The sequence below is a fragment of the Scomber scombrus genome, chromosome 6 (assembly GCF_963691925.1).
Source record: "Scomber scombrus chromosome 6, fScoSco1.1, whole genome shotgun sequence".
NCBI lineage: Eukaryota > Metazoa > Chordata > Actinopteri > Scombriformes > Scombridae > Scomber > Scomber scombrus.
This window is the reverse complement of record NC_084975.1, coordinates 16,229,200-16,249,434: the sequence shown is the minus strand read 5'-3', so window position 1 is coordinate 16,249,434 and position 20,235 is coordinate 16,229,200. Positions and strand designations below refer to the sequence as shown.

At 38.7% G+C, this 20,235-nt stretch overlaps 1 protein-coding gene across 1 annotated transcript in view; it reads left to right on the top strand.

The window, feature by feature from the left end:
- Positions 1-245: 245 nt before the first annotated feature.
- LOC133981458 (voltage-dependent calcium channel subunit alpha-2/delta-1) overlaps positions 246-20,235 on the top strand; it is a 56,306-nt gene continuing 36,316 nt past the window's right edge. The window contains exons 1-3 of the mRNA XM_062420151.1: positions 246-334; positions 6,854-6,935; positions 7,719-7,835. Coding sequence (XP_062276135.1) covers positions 246-334; positions 6,854-6,935; positions 7,719-7,835 — 288 coding nt within the window. The remainder of the gene's footprint in view (positions 335-6,853; positions 6,936-7,718; positions 7,836-20,235) is intronic.

The window sequence follows — 20,235 nt, the reverse complement described above, 5'->3', positions numbered from 1 at the left end:
AGAGAGAGAGAGAGAGAGAGAGAGAGAGAGAGAGAGAGAGACTGAAATATCCAGCTCCAGTACCTGTTAGAGCGCTGAATGGCTGGATGATCAGATTAGAGGTGTCAGGGTTCGTTAATCTGTAAGGGAGCGACAGACTGCCACTCACACTGGTTTCGCAAACCGCTCCCATTCACAGTCGGCAGCAAAGGGGAGCGGAGCACATTTGGTGTTGACGTACGTCGGGGAATTTCCCCCCTTTTACAATGGATACCTGCAGGGTACGAGCCTGGGTGTTTCTAGCCCTGCTATGGCAGGACCGGTCTTTGGCATCGCAGTTTCCAACACAGCTCATGTAAGTATATCCCCTCTAATCCTATTTCGAGCACTAAATACTAAATGTTCTCTGTTTGTTTCAAGTGCCCGTCTTTTAGAGATAGTAATTTGTAAACAGTTACCCATTTAATGTGTGTGTGTGTGTGTGTGTGTGTGTGTGTGTGTGTGTGTGTGTGTGTGTGTGTGTGTGTGTGTGTGGTCTACAATTACGTGCATGCTTGGAAGTGTGAGAGTGGGGTGGGCTGGTCGTTTCATTCATGCACCGGTGGTCATTTTAAGGAAAATACGTTTGGCGGAAGACAATATTTCAGCTTTTCTGTGGCTTCTCGTCTCCAGGTGGTGATTAATGTTGGTCACCACAATCAGCAGTTTGTCGCCTGGATGGCTGTAGCCACAGGGTGCCGTGACAAGTTGTAGTTACAGTGGTTTCTCCTGGACCTATTCCTGTATGTAAAATGACAAAAGTTGGCCCTTGAAAGGGGGTAAAGAGTTAATCTGATTTGATAGTATTATTTCCCTTCTTGGGACATAATTTGCTATCTAATATAGTAATAGCTAATCATAATAATCATAGCTCTATAAATCTGTATTTCCTCCATATAACCAGTATGTTTTTGGCTATATGAATTTGAACTATAGCCTATTTACATAGATTTAAATTGAATTAAAAGATCAGTCAGTCAATTTGGGAGTGGTATCAGGTTTTATATCAGGACCAGTAACTACAAATAGATCTTTTATTATATTCATTCATTTAACCAGTATGTTTCTTGAGATCTTGAGATTACAATGAAGACCAAAGAGTATAAATGGTGAAAATACAAATTTGGTTGTTCAGTTAGGTCTGCATACTGTCACATTTTAACACTTTAGCCTAACATTATTTAACCTGTAACACTATTTTCACGTTTATTTAATTACATTAATGAATTACTTTATTTTTTACTTTAATTAAAAGTCTGGTCATCAAGACCAGAATGTTGGCATTTGTGAGACATTTCTAATATTTTGTCCACACCAGTTATATTACTGAGGGAAGACTAAATATTAAAAATGCTTCTCAGTATAAAGCAATACAATTCTAAGCACTGACAGAACTTAGTTATCCTGCTGGTATTTGAACCCTGTAGTCAACCAAAGAGTGGCCACTGAAGATCTCATTGCCACAGCAGAAAACTTTTTTTTTGGCTGCCCTTTGAAATACACACCTTATCAACAGCTAAAATACCTGCATGTATGCAGCTTAAGCTACTCAACAAAAGCCCATTGTGCTAAGTCTGTTGGAAGGTTAAGGTGAATTTCTGAAAGAGTGAATAAAAAAATAATTCAAGTAAAATTCACAAGGTATATCGAATGTACAATGAAGGAATCAGTTTGTGACATTTGACTGCACCTCCTTTCCACATTGATTTTGTGTCATTTTCTCCACAGATTGTAGCATGAGGACGTTAAATACTGATTTTGGATTAAAGGGCTAGAAAACCTCATTACATTTTATACTGGAAGCTGTTTTAAGTTTTCTGTGGTGATGGTGACCATTCAGTATCACCATCTTTATATTTCGATTGGCCTCTTTTCTTTTTCTTTGTTTTGAGGTTGCTGAATTCAATTTCTAATAGGAGTAGGGCATGTTACGGTAGGCTGTTCTTTTGAATTCACAGCAGAGGAAAATCTACAGTCTGGATCATCTAACAGATGGTCCTCTCAAACATCTTTTTTCTCATCACTGTTGCAGTCCCGTCACACACACACACACACCCCCACCCAAAAAAAACCCAAACATCTCATCTAAAAAACATTCCTGAACTTATTATTGTTGAGAATAACGTGACTAACAAGCAGTGAATATCAATATAAGTAACTCATTACATGTTATGTTTTAAGCTAGACAGTATCTATAGTATTGTGAGGTCATTTTTGGTAGTGTTAAAAACAGAATGGTTCGTGTAAAGTCATTTTGGGTGCAGGCGCTAGGAAATAGGAAGCCAGCCTGACTCTTGGCAGGCTGGATGTCAGTCTCTGTGGAGCGAGAAGGGAGAGACGGTTGTGTGAAAGACAGACCATTGTGTGCAAAAACCTTACAATGTCATAAAAACACGAAATATCTGTGTTCTGGATGATGACATCTGATATGTGTATGAGATGTACAATGGATTTCTTGGGTTCCATGCAATAAACCACTTCAATTCTAGAAGTCAATGCAATATCTGATTTTTAACCCTCAGAGACACAACATATTCATCAACAATAACAGAATAAACTTAATCATGGCAGTAATGTGCGTGTGCTGAAAAGGTGTTTGGACTCATTTTGAGTGTCCGTGATGATGAGATACAATGGAGTGTTTGAACATGGACAAAATGAGCCAAAAGAGATTAAAATGATTAATGGTAATATTGAAAACTGAATTAAGCTGCTTTTGTTTGTCTTTATCACCATCATATAGCTCTGTTGTTGCTGTACCTATTCTGGAGATGAAACACTTTCCACTACCTTAGATGTCTAGAACAACATTTCAAATAGAAAATAAAAAAAGGATGGGACAAACCCTTTCTTAAAAGTAAAGCGCCATATCATGTGGATTTTTCTTTTGAACTCGAATAATCATATTTGGCTGTGGCAGGAAAATTTCAGACATTTCTGCAGTTGCATCATTAATCATTCATTAATCAACTATATTTTCACTACAGATCATCAGCAAGCCTATACAATATTATGATTATTGTTTTAAGACAGATTGAGGATGCAGGGTTGGCCAGACCTTGATCCAAAAGCCCTCCAATTCATATAAAATCACTATTTAATATTTGGGCCAGGCCAAAGAAAGACTGAATTAGCCACTTGGGTGTTAGTGTATAGGCTACAGAGTGTGAGCAGAGCATCACTGGTTGTTTCTGCGCATTACTGTTGGTGCTTCCAAGCCTCATCCTGGACTGGACTGCTTCTGTCTTTGCCTCTGTAATGAGTAATTACATACACTATGGGCCAGCTCATTACTCTCTCTAGTTCCAAAGTGATGGCATCACAACATCTGTCTCTCTCTTTCTTGTATTGTCTCTCCACGCCTCTCTTTCTGTTTTGCTCCCATTTGCTCTTCCTGTGTCTGAAAAACAATGTAGGGCAGTGTCTGACCCAGTTGCCTTTGTGTGTGTGTGTGTGTGTGTGTGTGTGTGTGTGTGTGTGTGTGTGTGTGTGTGTGTGTGTGTGTTTAATTAACCCAGTGTTGTACCAGAGGCTTCAGTAATCAAAGCCCAGCATCCAGAGCAGAACAAATGCCACCTCAGCTCAGCAATAACTAATTTATCACTGTTTAGGCATCTCTTAATAGGCTTATTATTTTAGCCATTGATAACATATGATAGCAGATAAGCATCCCTGTACTTTACCTAACTTGTTTTTGCATGTAAACAGCTAGAATGAGACATATTGGTCTGGATTGCAGGAGGTGAGCAGGTCTCACCTCATGGCATTTAAGGAGCCTCACCATTAAACTTGGTAGGGACCTCAAGAGATGGTTCAAAATGGATGATTTAAGGATGAGGAATTAATGTGCAGACATTTTCCATGCCTATGTTTAATACATCTGATCCTTTAATGCTTATTTAACAAGAGGATTTGACTACGAATATTCATATAAAGCAACAGACTTAAGGCTTCGGAGAGTAGTGGCATAACTGTATTTTATGGCCCTTTACTGTATCTAATGAGTCAAGTGAGCACTTGGATGACAAAACTTCTTTGTCTGCATATTGCACACACAGACACACACAGACAGAACAAACACACAAACACATCAGGAATTAAGGACCATGGAAGAATTGGGCTGAACCATCCTCCTGATTAGACACACTTATTAACAATATATCCTAAATAGACTCAGGGGGAAAAGTGCATTGCAAAAAGTACATGTCGTCATACTAGACGTGCAGATGAACACATTCTGCACCGCAGCAGTGTCTTGTCTGTTTGTCAGCACCTGAGACTTTTTGTTGTAGAGATTTACACTGGTAGCAGTAGATTTCACAGAAGCTAACTCTGGATAGATGGCACTCTGAATGTCAAGTCCCTGGAAGCACAAATATAAACACACACACCCCCACACACACATACACATAAACTCTAACTCAAAATTGACTTGTCAATGCTTCAGGCTTTGCGAGCTTAGGGGTCCAAGGTCCACTAAAATACCTTACAATCAGTTTTCTGTTAGTAGATTTGGGGATGAGCAAGTGTGGGACAGAGGAGAAAAAAATATACGAGAAGAAAAGAGAGTGAAAGAGATGAGAGAAGACGAAAAGAAAGGAAAGGTATGAGAGATGACTATAATATACCAGTAAGCAGAAAAAAGAAAAGATGGTGTGGCATCATTCCAGTTGTGTCCCTTCCCTTAACAGTTTTATCTTGGTTGTATACCGCCTCTTGCTTTAGGAACAATATGAAGAGAAAACTGCTGTAACTGATTTATATTGTGTAGTAGTCTCTAAACACATCATGCACTGTTGTGGTGAGTAAAACATGATATTAATATATATTTAAAATCATTCAAAATATGTCCCTATACTATATTATACAGACAAAAGATCAGGTTAATGGTACACGATAAGTATCACAAAGAAAATGTATAGTATAGCTGCAACAATTACTTCAATTACTTAATCGTCAAAAAAAAGTGGACTACAATCAATAAACTAAAAACTCAACAACTATTGGATGGATTGGGGCAGATTTTTGTCTCCCAGCTCTTTATTTATAACCACAATGTAGTTTTGATTGAAATTTCTTGACAGCTGTTGGATGCATTGCCATAGAATTTGGCAGACATTAGTGCCACGCCCCAAAATCTTGATTCAATGAAAAATGTTATTCGTTTTATGTATTAACGTGATGAAATTAATATCAGCTGAAATGTTGTTAATAGGAGTTTTTTTTAATTCTCAAAGTTTATTAGCAACAGTGAAAATCGAGAAATCTGCCAGACAAAACCAAATTAAAAACAAATCTCATGCTGCTCATACAGTTGCCAGTCACCTGCTTGCCAGGTCATGGTCTTCCAACACCACTGGTTCCTTTTCATCTATTGGCAGCTGAAAGATGAGTGGAGCCATTTGGTGGTTCTAAATCCCTGCAACATACAGTGCAGTCGCTGGAAATCTATGTTAGTTTTCCTTCACGTAGCCATAAGGCTCCACCAAGCCTCAGTCTGCAGTGCTGTCCACCACCCCTAAACCATCTGGCTTTGGGAATTAAGGGATAGCAGCTGAATTATGGCTGACCCTGCTCTAATACCTCCACCTACCATCTTTTCCTAAACAATTTTTCACTGTGCTGTCCTTCTGGTATTCCCTCTGTTGGAAAGTTTCTAATCTTTCTCCCCTTGAATACTTGCTCTGAATTTTCTGTATACACTGTGGATTTTGTGTCCCTGCTGCATCTTTCCTATTTTTTTTCTTGCTTCTTGATCTTCTGTACCTTTCTCTCCTTGTTTGTATCTTACCTCCTCTCTCTGCTGTATTGAGCGCTAGGGTAGATGTTTTGCACACATACTGTAACTTGCATGACACTCATTACACTCCTGCAATGAAGATTTTTTGGGGTTATTTTGTGGGTGTGCATATCTGTTTTTCTATATTTATTCCAGCGTGTATATCCAAGTATATATTTGCCGTTAGGGAGAATCACAGCTAGGTTTGTGTTAGTGTGAATGCATGACAATGAGAGCATCTGTATCCAATGCCAACCTGTTATCAATCTCATACAATATTAATGGCACTGTCTCAGGGTGTGTGTATGTGTGTGTGTATCTGTATGTGTGCATGCATGGCAGTATATAAGGTGAATTAATGCATCCACATGCACAGAAGTATCTGGCAAGCCTCTCATACCAGGTGCGCCTCTAGATGAGTCTGATTATTCTAACAAGTCACTGTGTCACTCAATGCATAATGCCGGTCTTTGCCATTCTCCTCTAGCCTATATTTATGCTTTCTACTGTGTTCAGGAGGTATGGAGTGATGTCAGTATGATTGAGATAAGACAATAGGACTTAAGGAGGATTGGAAAAATGTGTAATCCATTGTGTGGCACCAGCAGGCTAGACTTGATGTCCCTGGAGCTCTTTGATATACAGAAAAGCACATCAGTCCTGGCCACCTCCCACCCCTTGCTTGCCCACTCACATCACAGTCACTAGTCACAACACTAGCTGACACTTATCTGATTGGTTGACTGACTTCATGTTTGAACTCTCAGAAAGTAATCGTATTGGTTGACACCCAGTGACACGTGTTTGATTAGATGACATTGTATTTGTTCCCGGTGATTCGAGTTTGATTGGCTGACATTTTGCCTGACCTATCAGAGTGATTCCCTTTGGTCTTGTTTGTTTTTGACGCTGTGTGACTGGATGGCCTTGTTAGATGATAGATGTAATATCCCTTGATTGACAGTTTAATTGCACTGTGAAATGCCTGTGATGTCTCTTCTCAACTGGTTACATCTGAGTTACAAGTTTGGTTGTGTGTACTGCTTTGTCCCATAGGATTAAAGAATGGGTTGATCAGATGCAGAAAGAGCTTGTCACCCTGGCAGATACAGCCACAGCTTGGAAGAGTCTCAATCAGGTATACACACCCAAAAACCTCATACACTTGCACAAAAAAAGAACATAAACAGGGGTGGATCCCCTACCTGACATCAAGAAAGCTGTACTATCTTTTATTTATTGTGCCTATTAAGGCACGATTAACAATAGATAATCATGATTTATCAAATTTTTTATTGCATGTTTAAATTCTATTATTTTGAATTTCACAACCATTTTTAAGTCCATATTAACAATGTAAAGCCATTTTTACCAGTGTATCTTGATTGGGAATCAAAAATAAGTGCAATTAGCCTGAAGTAACACAATTTCTACTTTAAAAGTATAGCTTTCCTTAAAAAGAAAATAAATGCGACAATAACAGTGTGGTTTTAGGTATTAGACAACTTCAAAGTGCCTTTTCTGTGACATACTTCCACATTGATAAAGATGCATATATTAATAAAGTGCATAACAAACAAGAAATACTAAAATAAATACTAAAAATATGTTTTCTTATGTCTGTAGAGCACGAAGTGCCAAGGATATCTCTGAAGCATGAAAATATTTAATTTAAAATGGTATTTTGACAAACATTTTGTCTTTAACAAATACTGTGCCTCCTGTGATTTGATAATTGCAGTAGGCAATATTGTGATTTCAATAAAATTTAGATTAATAGTTGAGTGTCTAGTGTCTATTAATTCTTCTCAAGCAGAATTCTGCTTTTGAGTGAACTAAAAACAAATGAATGTCTGACACATCAGGATTAAATCATCAATTATATGCGTGATTGTGTGCCACCATTACTCTCTCTGTCTAGATTTTTCTGAGAAACCAACAGCGGTACACTGTGGAGCAAAATGACGCAGAGGAGCTGGTGGCCAGAGCAGCCAGGAACATTGAACAGCTGCTGCGGAAGAGGTCTGCTGCCTTGGAGGTAAGACTCGCCATACTCAGAGGAACCAACTGTCAGTTTGTAACTTTATGTAGGTTTTAAAGCTGTACAGGACTAAATCTTTTACTAACAAGGACTACAACAGAGAAATGTTTTCCATCTGGTTCCTACTCAGACATAGTAGATTTGAGTGTATATATAAAATATTCCAATTGTATGTGTGTGTATGTTTATTGTGTTTAATTTAATTATTGTAGGTATTCGTGACATGTTGACATTTGGGACATTTAATTTGACAAATTTAGTAGATGCACCAACTCTAATGTTAATCTAAACACACATAGTGATGATATAATTTACTATAGTAACTTTTTATTGAAAAAGAACAAGTTTAGTGCATTTGGATTATACATGAATTTTGGTTGACAGCCAACAGTAATTTGATTTTGCCTTGAATGATGTTATTGTTAAGCATTCCAACCATGAGGCTCCTGGACAGATTGAAAAAAGGGTAAAAAGAGGTTTAAATGTACCAACTTTCCACTGGAAAATATGCCTGTTGTTCTTGGCAGTTTGACTTCTGAAAGGGACAGATCAAGACTGAACCCACAACACTGAATCTGACAGCTGAGAGTCTAAGACCTTTAATAGTTTTGTGTTGGTGAGATGATCAAATGAGAGACATGTTGTGATCTAGGGAAAGCATTCAGATTAAATACTTTTTTAGATCAATATTTAAATTTTCTTTTTTTCCAAATATATACATTTCATACCCAAATGTACCATCCAATTTGGAACAGTCATTACTACATTCAGATGTATGATGTTGAGTTGAATACCTGTTGGATATGTGATACATTTTTATTAAGTTCTTAATAAGAATGAGAAAAAATATTTTTATAAATCTCCCTATATCCCAAATCAAACTATAAAAGCTCATATAAAAAGTATTCATATAATATATATTCATAATAAACCTATTGTAAACAGTAAATGGCCAGATAATAGTATAACAGTAAAATCTTATTACAGTTATACTGCTTTCCGTCCATTTATTTACCTTTTAATCATTTGTCTGGTTGTACACTGGTTTACCAAGTGTAGTTGTTGTGGATGTTGTACTTTTCCAGGTGCTATTATGCTTTAAATGGTGCATGTTACATTCAAAACATTTTTATAATCCTCTGGCGACAGGATCTCTAGTCCTCCTCCAAAAGGCTTCCTTTGTTATAAACAAACATATTATGTTCAGAATAAGGGGGTTTACAGGCTGCACTGCTCCCTTGTTAATATAAGCCATTAACTGAATTGTGTGTATTTGCAGAGTTGTGGTTGTTCAGTACACTAATACTCCAGTGTTATGGTGATCTGTATAGGATAGATCTACATACTTACATACATACTTGTGTACAAAAGAGCAGAAAGTAGGGACTGATATCTTTCTGCAGGATTCAATGTGTTAATGAGAGCATTGACCCTAGGGAGTTTCTCTCTTTCTACCCCTCTGTATACCCCCTTTTTAAACTCAGAACTAGGTCAGAGATGTATATATCAAGAGTTTGAACTGTTTTTATACATACAGAGGGAGTTCATAGCACCCTTTACCCTGCCTTTATAAGGCATCACCATTGTTGTCTTATTAGTAATGGAGAGGGAGTATTTATGAGTGTTCATAAACATATCTCCTGCCAAGCGTCTGCCTTGTTGCTGTTAAGTAAACATGCTGGTGTTCTTATCATTTTTCCAAGTACTGGTGCATTAAGATGCGTAAGCAGCAAGAAGAAAATTGGCTTCAGTACATTATCCAAGTGATAGAGAGAGAGAGAGGTGGTTAGAAGGTTGAGGTGAATTCATGTGTGTGTGTGTGTGTGTGTGTGTGTGTGTGTGTGTGTGTGTGTGTGTGTGTGTGTGTGTGTGTGTGTGTGTGTGTGTGTGTGTGAATTGTGGGGGGTCACGACAGCCCGATACTGACAATCCATCCAGCCTCCGGACATCGATCACTTCTCATTCTCTATTGCGTCTTTGTGTCTCATCCTCTCCTACGAGTAACCTCAAGGCACACTGATATTGGATTCTCTATCCTAAGATGTGTGGATGAGAAGATAAATAGATGAATGGATGATGGGAAAGATGAGCAAATGCATGAATATGATTGATGCATGGATTGATGGACAGATAGACCGAGCAAATAAAGATGGCCTGTCAGGATGGTACAGTAAGAACAGCTACGAGAATAAAATAATGATTTAAGCTCTTGGTTTCTTATGTACAGTTATTTCAGGTAAACAACAAAGCAAAATGCCATCAAACACCAGCTAACTCAAATCAGAACTTCATATAAGTACACTGTCTCAATAGATGTTGTGCTTTGAGGTGAATTTTGCTGACACGTCTTCTAAGTTAAACTTGGCTGTAAAGTTTATCAGACAGGAAAAAAGGAAGGGGATCTTTATTGCAGCTGGGAGTTCCTTTCTTGTTCAACGCCTTTGATATAAGGTTGGGAGTGACTCTCAATGTCAGTATAATTGGAGATTGCCCAAGGCACTTGAGCCACTTTCAGTTAGTTGTCAACTCCTTTTTTAAACTTTCATCCTCGCTTTACCTTTCTGTCTTCTCATCTGTCTCCCCGTCTCTGATCTCTAACTCTACATGATAGATGACCTTTGAAAGGCAGCAGTTTACCTAGCCACAGGTGTGTGAAACAAGTGTGTGTCTACAGATGCTTCCATAAATAAGTGTGTGGCAAAGTGTAGCATGCATTAATAATGAGAACTTGGCTGCACACTGTTAGGCAAGATCACTTTAACAAAGGTTTTACAATGTATACCCGGGCTTGATATCAACAGGACACTAGGTTTGGCTGATTGTTTCTATTTTCATATCATCCAATCGTGGTTACTCGAGAGCTGATCACCAGAGGGTCGCAGGAGTAAGGAGGGGGGTGGGGGGAGTTACATCACAGCACACATCCCTGTATCTGTTATCACATTATTATCTTATCTTTAACAATCCAAATCAAATCCATAACATTCACTACTCTTATAGAGCTCAGAGTCTTGGTGTGCAGGCATAGGGTCCATGGATCTATGGATGGTGAACTGGTTTGTAATTAAGGATTTCACCCACCACTTGTGCTCATTTATGGGGCTCAACGGGCAGACATACTGCTCTAATAGAAACATCTGTAAAGGTACAGTAGGGTGCAGATTCTACAGATTATTTTTTATAACATTTTAGTTCTGATAGTAAGCAAGTTCTCTGAAAGGCAATAGTGAAATCATAATAAAATCACCTGAAAGAGTCAATTATTTTTCAAGTTGGTCCCTATTTTTACATCATTTTGGGTTTAAGTGACTAATGGGGACAAACATTTTTGGAATATGTCCAGTATTGAGTGTGATTGCTTTGGCCGGCAGCTGTAAACAGGCTGCAATGTAATCCTTGGGGCAAATTGCACCTGTCAGAGTGTTTTTTTGTCAGTGATAGGCTCAGATTGTTATTTTAAGTGTCTGACAGCAAAAGTAAACACAGGAATTAGCCGCCTGTAGCAGCATTATGGCTAATTGAATTGGGATCTATACAGTGCTGTGCACACTCCTACATAAATGTAAAATCATACATGAACTTACTGTATATAGTAGTTTAGCCGTTGACAACATAGTGAAAGTGTGTGAAGTGCCTGAGGCTAGATCCAATTATTTTTAACACATGCCTCCCTCCTCCATCACTGGGCTGTTCTTTCTTTGTCTTGCTGTCTGTGTACACTGTAATTAAAAACGTAATTATTGATGCTGCAGAACTGTTAAGGCAAAAGTCGAACTGATGAAATACACAGGACAGACACGCACTCACGCTTACACGTCAAGTTATTATCTGCACATCTCTCTCTCTTACAACCCGAGGCCACATGTCTGCTGCAGCTGTTGGCTCTTGTTTGAACAATCTGCATGAGGTGAGTGTGTGTGTGTGTGTGTGTGTGTGTGTGTGTGTGTGTGTGTGTGTGTGTGTGTGTGTGTTGTGTGTGTGTGTGTGTGTGTGTGTGTCTACAGTATGTGTGCCTCGGTGCCTCTCTTCTCCTGAGGTGAAGGGCTCTCTGCAGTGACTAATGAGCCAGTCTACAACATTACTTAGAGTAATACCTCAGCCAGCTAAAACTCTACAGGACACAGGTGGCCCAATGTGTGTGTGTATATGTGTGTGTTGATATATGTAACTTGGTTTCTGTGTGTATCTAATCTTATTTCCTCTTTTTCCAAAACTGACATAATGATTTTAATAATAGCAACTAACATAATTTGATAGCCTTCTAGCACCATGAGGCACTAACAAAATACTGGTGTGTTGTGTTAGACTCATCTACTAACAGCTAATTCAAGCCACAGCCACTTACACAACTGCATGTAAGGCGGGCAGGAGAGCAGGTGAATAAACATCAATAGAAACTCTATTTCTCATCCAGTGGATATGTGACAGAGTTAAATGACCACTGACTGAAACAATGTCTGATTTAGTTGTAGGGAAATTCTTCTCTTTATTAAATCACGCCTATGTTTATAATGCTATCTATGAAATGAACCATGAACAACATCACCTTGTCCATTTTCATATGGCTTATGTCCTCTTCTGAGACTTCTCTAGACCATAGAAAGGTTTGAAGATCCTCCTCCATGGTTCATCTTCTAGAATAAACGTTATGTCATCTTAAGCTCAGAAAAATGGCACAACATGTCTGCCTTAACCAGGCTGTATAAAAAGGGGGCTTAAGTAATATTAAAGCTAATGACACACACAAATGTTAGCATGCAAATGTAAGCAAGTTAGTATTGCAAAGTAAGCCCCCAAAAGTTGCTTATAAAATAAACAAGGACTTATAAAAGAGTAATGATGAGCGAGCAGCGGATAGAGTAAAGATACCTAGCTGTAACATTATGTTAACTAAATAACTTAAATGTAGCATTAATTATTCATGTAATGTTACAAATTATGATACTTTGACAGAAACTCCAGGCAAGTATTAGCACTGGTTTGCTCTTTTCTTCATCTCTCTTGGGTTTTGGCCGGAAGTACCTTTTTCCATTCAAAATATTCACAGGGGAAGGCAAAAGTATCTTGTGGGAATGCAAAAGTATCTCAAGGGAATTTTTTCCCCCAAAACTGCTCCCCCTCATCTTTTTTTAACCCATCTATTTTTTTCTACTCTGTTGCTCCATACTGTCATGCCCTCAATGTCATCAACAATAAACTAAACAATTAGAAAGTCACCATACCTAACCAATTTCATTATTTTTTTTACAATGTATGCTAGATGGAAGAGGGGTTTGACTGTCTTTCCAAAAATTAATTATAAATGACTTTTAAATCCTAACATGTGTATTTGACATCAACGTAGACTCATTTATTTAAAATGAAGTGGGCTGCGTATATATTTTTAGCAATCTTGAGTTCAGCCACATGTTCATGAATATTACACACTTTGCTTTTACATTTCTGAAAGTCTTTAGCTGCCACCATTGGATATTTTACAATAGTGTCATAGGCACAGCATAGTTTCCCTGTATGTTGACCTTTAGTTTACTGAAGGTAACATCTCTAGGAATTTCTATGCCATTGAAAAGATGGTCAGTAAACCTGGCATGCTTGTGTACACTGATGACATTATCTTCTTCAGCAGATAATACAGGTAAGGTTTCAACATTCACAGTCATTGCAACAAGTTTATGGTGCGCGTTCTGTAATATATATATCAATTTTAATCAGTATAGCATGTGCATCAGATATACATGGTCAAGCAAGATATTATGTCACCGGCATTACTGATATACAACATGTTAAACTGTTAGCGTAAAAGATTTTACTCATGTTGTTTACTCAGGTCATTGAATAAAATCTGTTTTTTACTGTCACTGCTAAGTTAGTCTTGCAAAAAAGACGTCTGAAATCTGCCTTTAGAGATTCACACATTTGATCATTATGCTTAATGAGCTTAATGAGTCAATACAAGTTTATCTATTATACCCCCTTCTGTCAGATTGTAGGCTCACAGGATCTTGCATTGCAAACATGTTTCTTAGATGCATACTCTGTCACAGTCACCAAAAAGCTCCTCGCAAAGAAACAGTGTGCCCTACATACATGTCATATGACACAACCACAATCACATTTGTTGTCCTCCATCAGATTGCACAGCATTAGTGTTCTATTCTTTGCACCAGTCTTAATTGTAGTAGTAAGTAATAATACAAAACCCTTTCTAAGCAATTTTCAACATTTATGTGTTGTGTGGTTCCATGCAAGCAACAGAGTATGGCAAAAGGCAATTATTTCAATCTCTATAGAATAAGCATATTTTGAAGAATTACATTAAATTTTAATAAAATTATTTTAAATTTCAATGTACTTTCTCTTCATGATTCAGTTTATGTGCCCAGACATTAATTGCCTTTAAAAATACTTGCTTTTGTATACAAGATACAGTCTTATCTATATATCTATATATATATATATATATATATATATATATATATATATATATATATATATATATATATATATATATATATATATATATATATAGATATATATAGATATATATAGATATATAGATATAAGTTCTGCTACTGGTTTACAATTCACTGAATGGTTTAGGTCCAGAATATATGAATGACATGTTAGTAGAATATAAACCCATTAGGGCTCTGAGATCTACTGACTCAGGTCAGATAGTGGAGCCCAGAGTTCAGACTAGACATGGTGAAGCAGCTTTTAGTTGTTATGCTGCACAAAATTATATAAATATATCAGATTCCCTAAGTCGTGTCTCATAACATTTCATTTATCCAGTTCTCTTTATATAGAGGTACATGTTAAGTGCTCTGTGTGTTCTTTGTGCATGTGTTTAATGGAGTCTTTGTGCCCCAGGTGTTGGGCCATATTTTTATTAATCTGTTGCCTGCTGTCACGATGTTACAATAATGAGCACAAGATGTGACATTATGATGTTTTCATGTGTGTGTCGGTGCGTGTGCCAGTGTAACGCAGTAATGAGCAGAGGCTATGATACGATCAGAGATATTCCAGTCTCCAGAGCAGATGTTACTCAACCTCCCATCTCCGCTCTGATCATATTAAGCAGACAAGAGGTGTCTGTGTCTCTCTGTGTGTGTGCTCGCACTCGTTTTTGTGTATGTGATAGACAGAAAGAGAGAGAGACAGGGAGTGGGAGGAAGCAGTGCAGATGGGGAATTCTAACTAGACTTATGGTAGGCCAGGGAGAGGTCTCTAATACATTCATCGAGAAGAAATCCAAACTGTGCTGGTCGATCACAACAGGCTCGCTTTTTCATTTGAATATTTGATTTGGAGAAAGTTATGACCTTTGGCTTTGAAGAGATGTAACTTTCATATCAAATAACAACTGTATTTATGAAATGTGTGACAAGACATTTTTCTGAATCACTATGTATATCTTTGTCAATGTAATGGTAATACTGTTATAATTACAATAATTATAATCTGACAAGATCGTTAGTGGCCTCTATCTCACTCTGGTTTGAGATACAATAGTGTCTCTCAAACACCACATTTCAAATTAACTTTGTTGCCTCCTACTACTACGCTTCCATTATGACTCTCAGGTGTTTGTTTTTACCTTTTTTTTCTGACAGAAAATGGAATAGGGACTGATTTCCCCACTCGTGTTTTACTTGTTTCTCAAATGTAAAATGAAAAACAGTGAAATCTGATCAGGTGAAACACTATATCAAATCTCTAAAGTCGACAGTAAGAGATATAAACATCCCTGAGAGCACGTGTGAGAGCAAAAGAGCCAAAGAGAGCAAATGAGACAGGGAGCAGCTGTAGATTTACTGTTCCCATTGGAGGGTTTGGCCTCTGAGAGAAGCCATGTGGAGCAGCACAGTTCTCCCCTGGGCTGTCACAGCTGCATATACCTCTGCTCTTTCTTTCTCTCTCATGCTCACTTTCTCCACTTACTCACCTGACCTCCCTTCAATCCTTGCATCTCTCCCTTTCAGTTCTCTTCTTTCTCCAGCCTTACTGTATCTCTCCTGTGTCCAGCTCCTGGCCTCTTGCCACACTTCTCTGTCAAACTGGAATTTGAAATCAACCTTTCTTTATCTCTTCTGACCTCTGCGTCTCTCTTATCATGCTTCTTCCTTTCTCTCCTCACTCTCTGTTCTACTTTCCTATACCTTTCTTTTGTACTGCTCATCTCTAAACTTTCCTCCTGTCTCCTCTCTCTCCTTACATTTGATTCTCTGTCCATCTCTTCATTTGCCATGTCTTGTCTCTCCCAAGTCTCCTCTTGTTCCTTACTCCTCTCTTCCTTTTTATCTTTTTTTCTTCTGCTATCACTCCTAACATACGCCCACAATATATTTATAAGACATGCACGCAGGAGGGTGCATTTGTTTGTCCTTTTTGCAGGAAACAAACTAATGCGTTCTCAGGAAATGTCTCCACCATTCTTTACTCAACAATCCCCCCATCCATCCCCGCATCTATCTCTTCATCATCCCAGTTTTAATGAGAACTTCGAACACTGTGATCATGCTGACTCTGAGTATTGTTTTCTCCCTTTGGACTGTCCTCACCATTAATCTATCTGCTCATAATTTATGTCTTTCCCTCTTTTCAGACTACTCTCTATTCTGCTTCCCATACTGACCTTCTGCACCTCCCTCATTTTAACTTTCTTGCCATCCCTTTGAGTTGGGACTCATTACGGCGAATAGATAACACACATCCATGAATGTGGACACGTTGTCATAAACGGGGAAGGGAGAGCTAAGAGTGGATGTGGGTGTTAATGATCTTTTACACTGTTACTACTTTTTCGTAGTATTGCTTTGTTGTCTGAAGGAGAAAGCAGTTGTGCTCTGAATGGCCCATTGATTTCAGGCATGTGGAGCTAGACACGCACGTACACACGCATGCACGCACGCACGCACACGCACGCACACACACACACACAGAGAGTCTGGGAGGCTCTGTGAGGTTTAACAGAGCCTGTCTCATCTTCCCTGTCTATCCTTTAAGCTGTGCTCTTCTTTCTCACTAAATGCATGGCGGGCTGCTGGGTTGCCCCGGCAGAATGACAACTAAGACTGGTGAGAGCAGGGCAGAAATATCTCACTGTGGGGCTAGCAGGTAGGACTCTAATGCAATCCAACAGTCAGGGCATCTGAAGTAATTTCAGTGCTCTCAATTGCTGCAGCGAAATGATCTAATCAATTTGCCTGAAGTGAGAAATACTATGTGCCCTATTTGGCTACTGGATTATTGATAGGCAAAGCAGTTGTTGCAGCCATCATTGGGCCGCTTTTATGTTCAACTGGGATTAAGATATAGCTAACCAACACGTATCAGCAATGCTGCCCTCAGACAGTGATGCACATTTTTGCCTCACGGTATTAGATTTAATTATTCTTATGAATTTCCTTTCCTGTTCGGTCCTTTTTCTCACTAGACCACCTCACCTCTTTACTTCCATGGATCCAAATCCCATTTTCCTCGTACTCATGCATCCCACTTCCCCCATTAAGGCTGCAGGGGAGCGGTGGCTCTCCTCAGGTCTCCAGTGGTCATCCAGTGACAGAGTGGATTCATTATGGTGTGGAGCTGGGGTATCTATACTACAATAAGTGAGAGGGAGACTAATGAGCAGTTAGATCAAGCATGCCGCAGGGAATGTGTTATGTACTCCCATTAACTAAACCGCTGTGGTGCTAAATTTGTGTGTTTGGACGGAGCAACGTTGGCTTCTAATCAATTGGTGGAGACGACTACTTGCAGTACCTCTGTAATGAACTGTTATGCCAGTTTAGAGTGGTTAGCTGTCACTCAGGGTGTGGTCTCATCAAATCAAGGCTCTGTAGTTTACAGCAGATTTGATTGTGGTGCTGCTTTCTTTGGGTAGCCTGACAACCTATGTGTGTGCATGCGTTTTTGACAAAAAGAGACATAGAGAGGGATACTGAGAAACAAGAGAGGAAAAGAAAAGGGTAATTAGCTATCTTTCCTCACACTCCCCTCCTCAACCTCCCCCATATCTCCCAGAGGGGAAAGAAGCCTCGTCAAAGCCCTGTCATGAATTTTTAACAACCCTGTCGGTCTGCTCTCTTAAGAGGTGTATGTGAATGTGTGTGGGGATTTGCATGTGTATGTTTATACATAGTAGGTGAGAGGAGAGTATGTTGACACATTGTAGACCTATATGCTCCATTAACATCATACAAATTTGTAAGTATGATGCATGATATATCACGTATTGAACAGCTGTTGCTTATACTCATGTATCACATCACATACAACAGAGTGCCCAGAGAGAAATCCAGGACCAAAGGATAAATCTGCAATCGATACCTGTGTGGTCATGTACCTCTGTACAGTATGTGTGTGTTTTCTGCATGTTTTTACTGTGATTCTAAACATATACATTGAACATGTTTTGGATTTTTTGAGATTTGGGATGATTCATCTCAGTAAGTGGTATGACATTAACATGATGTGACTTTACACTGACATTAGCTGACATTGGATATCAACCTAATGACAAGACCTCCCACACTTGGCCTTTTCAACATGGTTATGAACTGTTGCTCCCATTCCCCCTCAGGTGGCAGATTATTATAACCTTAAATCTTTTTTTTTTCTTTTTTTCATGAAACATGCACATGAAACATGAATTAGATTTTTGTTTTGATAGCTGTTGGACTTGTGTGTATTTTCTGCTTAAGTGTCACTGAATTGAATTATTTATATGGAATATTGATACACGAATAAACAGTAAAAATATTAGTAAAACAACGCACTGATACTTGGTTTTTCGGGGTTAGCGCTTACTTGTGCCAAGGTACTAATAACATTGTTTGAGTACATACCAGATGGGCTGTAAGATTAATTGTTCAATCATTATACTTTTATAAAAGGTGTGGATTTAGATCTAAATCAACAGATAGAAACACTCAGCTAGCCAAAACATCATCAATGTCTGGTGGAAGAAAGCATCAGCCACATCAAGCATTTGATGAACACAATTTGTAAATGGAAAACATATGATTCAGTACATGATACAATGATGGAGTGTGTCACTTTTAAGTATGATGAACACAGTGCATAATAAAATCATCATCACTATTCTGTGTTGGTGTGTGTGTGCGACTATGGCTTGAATGGGGTGTATATTTAACTGCTGACAGCCAGTGAAGGGGAGGTGGAGACAGGTCTGGAATAGAGCCCGAGACTGGAGGCCAAAGGGACGGGGCTGTGGATCAAGAATGGAACCATTGCCGACAGCAGACACATGGTCACAGACACACACATACACATTCATACCCACACTCAGTATCAGCACAGAATCACATCTACTAAATAAGCACCTCATCCAGATATTACTCATGCACAGATCCATGCTTGATGTTACACTTTCCTACTTGTACAGTCTAACAGATGGATATCAGAGAAAGATTTGGCTGTGAATACAGATTATTTTCGTAATCTGCAATTGCTATCATCAATTTGAAAAACATCCCTGCATGGAGTGAGTCGCTCAGTGCCAATGTTGTAACCTTGCTGTTGTGGAGGAAGCCACTGTGTCAAGGTTTAGTAAAGGGCAGTCCTTTCCTTGACAGGGTTGTCCTTACCCAGTAGAGTCCGAACAGGGCAAAGCAGGGCCAGGCTAGGCTATAGTTTGATCAGTGTGGATTTGTGAACACATACACAACATTCTGCAATGCAGTGCTTGTTTTGGTTTGGCCTCTCTGCCTGCTGCCTGTCTTGTGATTTCACTGTTCTAACGTTTTCCACTTAGATGTACTAGGCATGACACTGTGAGGTAAGTTTATGAAATAAGGGTTTCTCCCTCTCCCTCTTATTGTGTTCTTGTTAGTGTTGCTCTTGTCGTTGCCCTCAAAGAAAAGAGGGGAGGGAATGAAATGCAAAATATCATAAGTGACTGTATTGTGTAATTGGAAAGTTATGCCTAAATGCTCACACAGTTTTTAGTGGAAATCCAAACTCATCATGTTTCAATAATATATACATTTTTATATATACTTTCTGGACATCTAAGTGGTAAAGGGAGTTATTTTATCTCTAGAGTGATAAATTGTGCTGTTTGGTTTGTGTTTGACCTTTTTTTGTTCTGCACATTGTCTTTATTGCATCTTCAATTTGTGAAAAAAAAAATTGGGGGGAATAAACACTCCTACTATTCTCTTTTTCCTTATTGCTCCTCATTCTCAGTGTGTCTATGTATGTACATGTTAGAAAGATGTGTGAGATATATTACATTTATATCCATGTGTTATTGAGTAGCATCCAATTTGATTGACAGCCTCTCAGTTGGTAATCCATTTGCTCTTGACTTTATTCTGTGAGCCGCCATTTCTTACACTGCTGACCCCCCCCCCCCCCCCCTTTT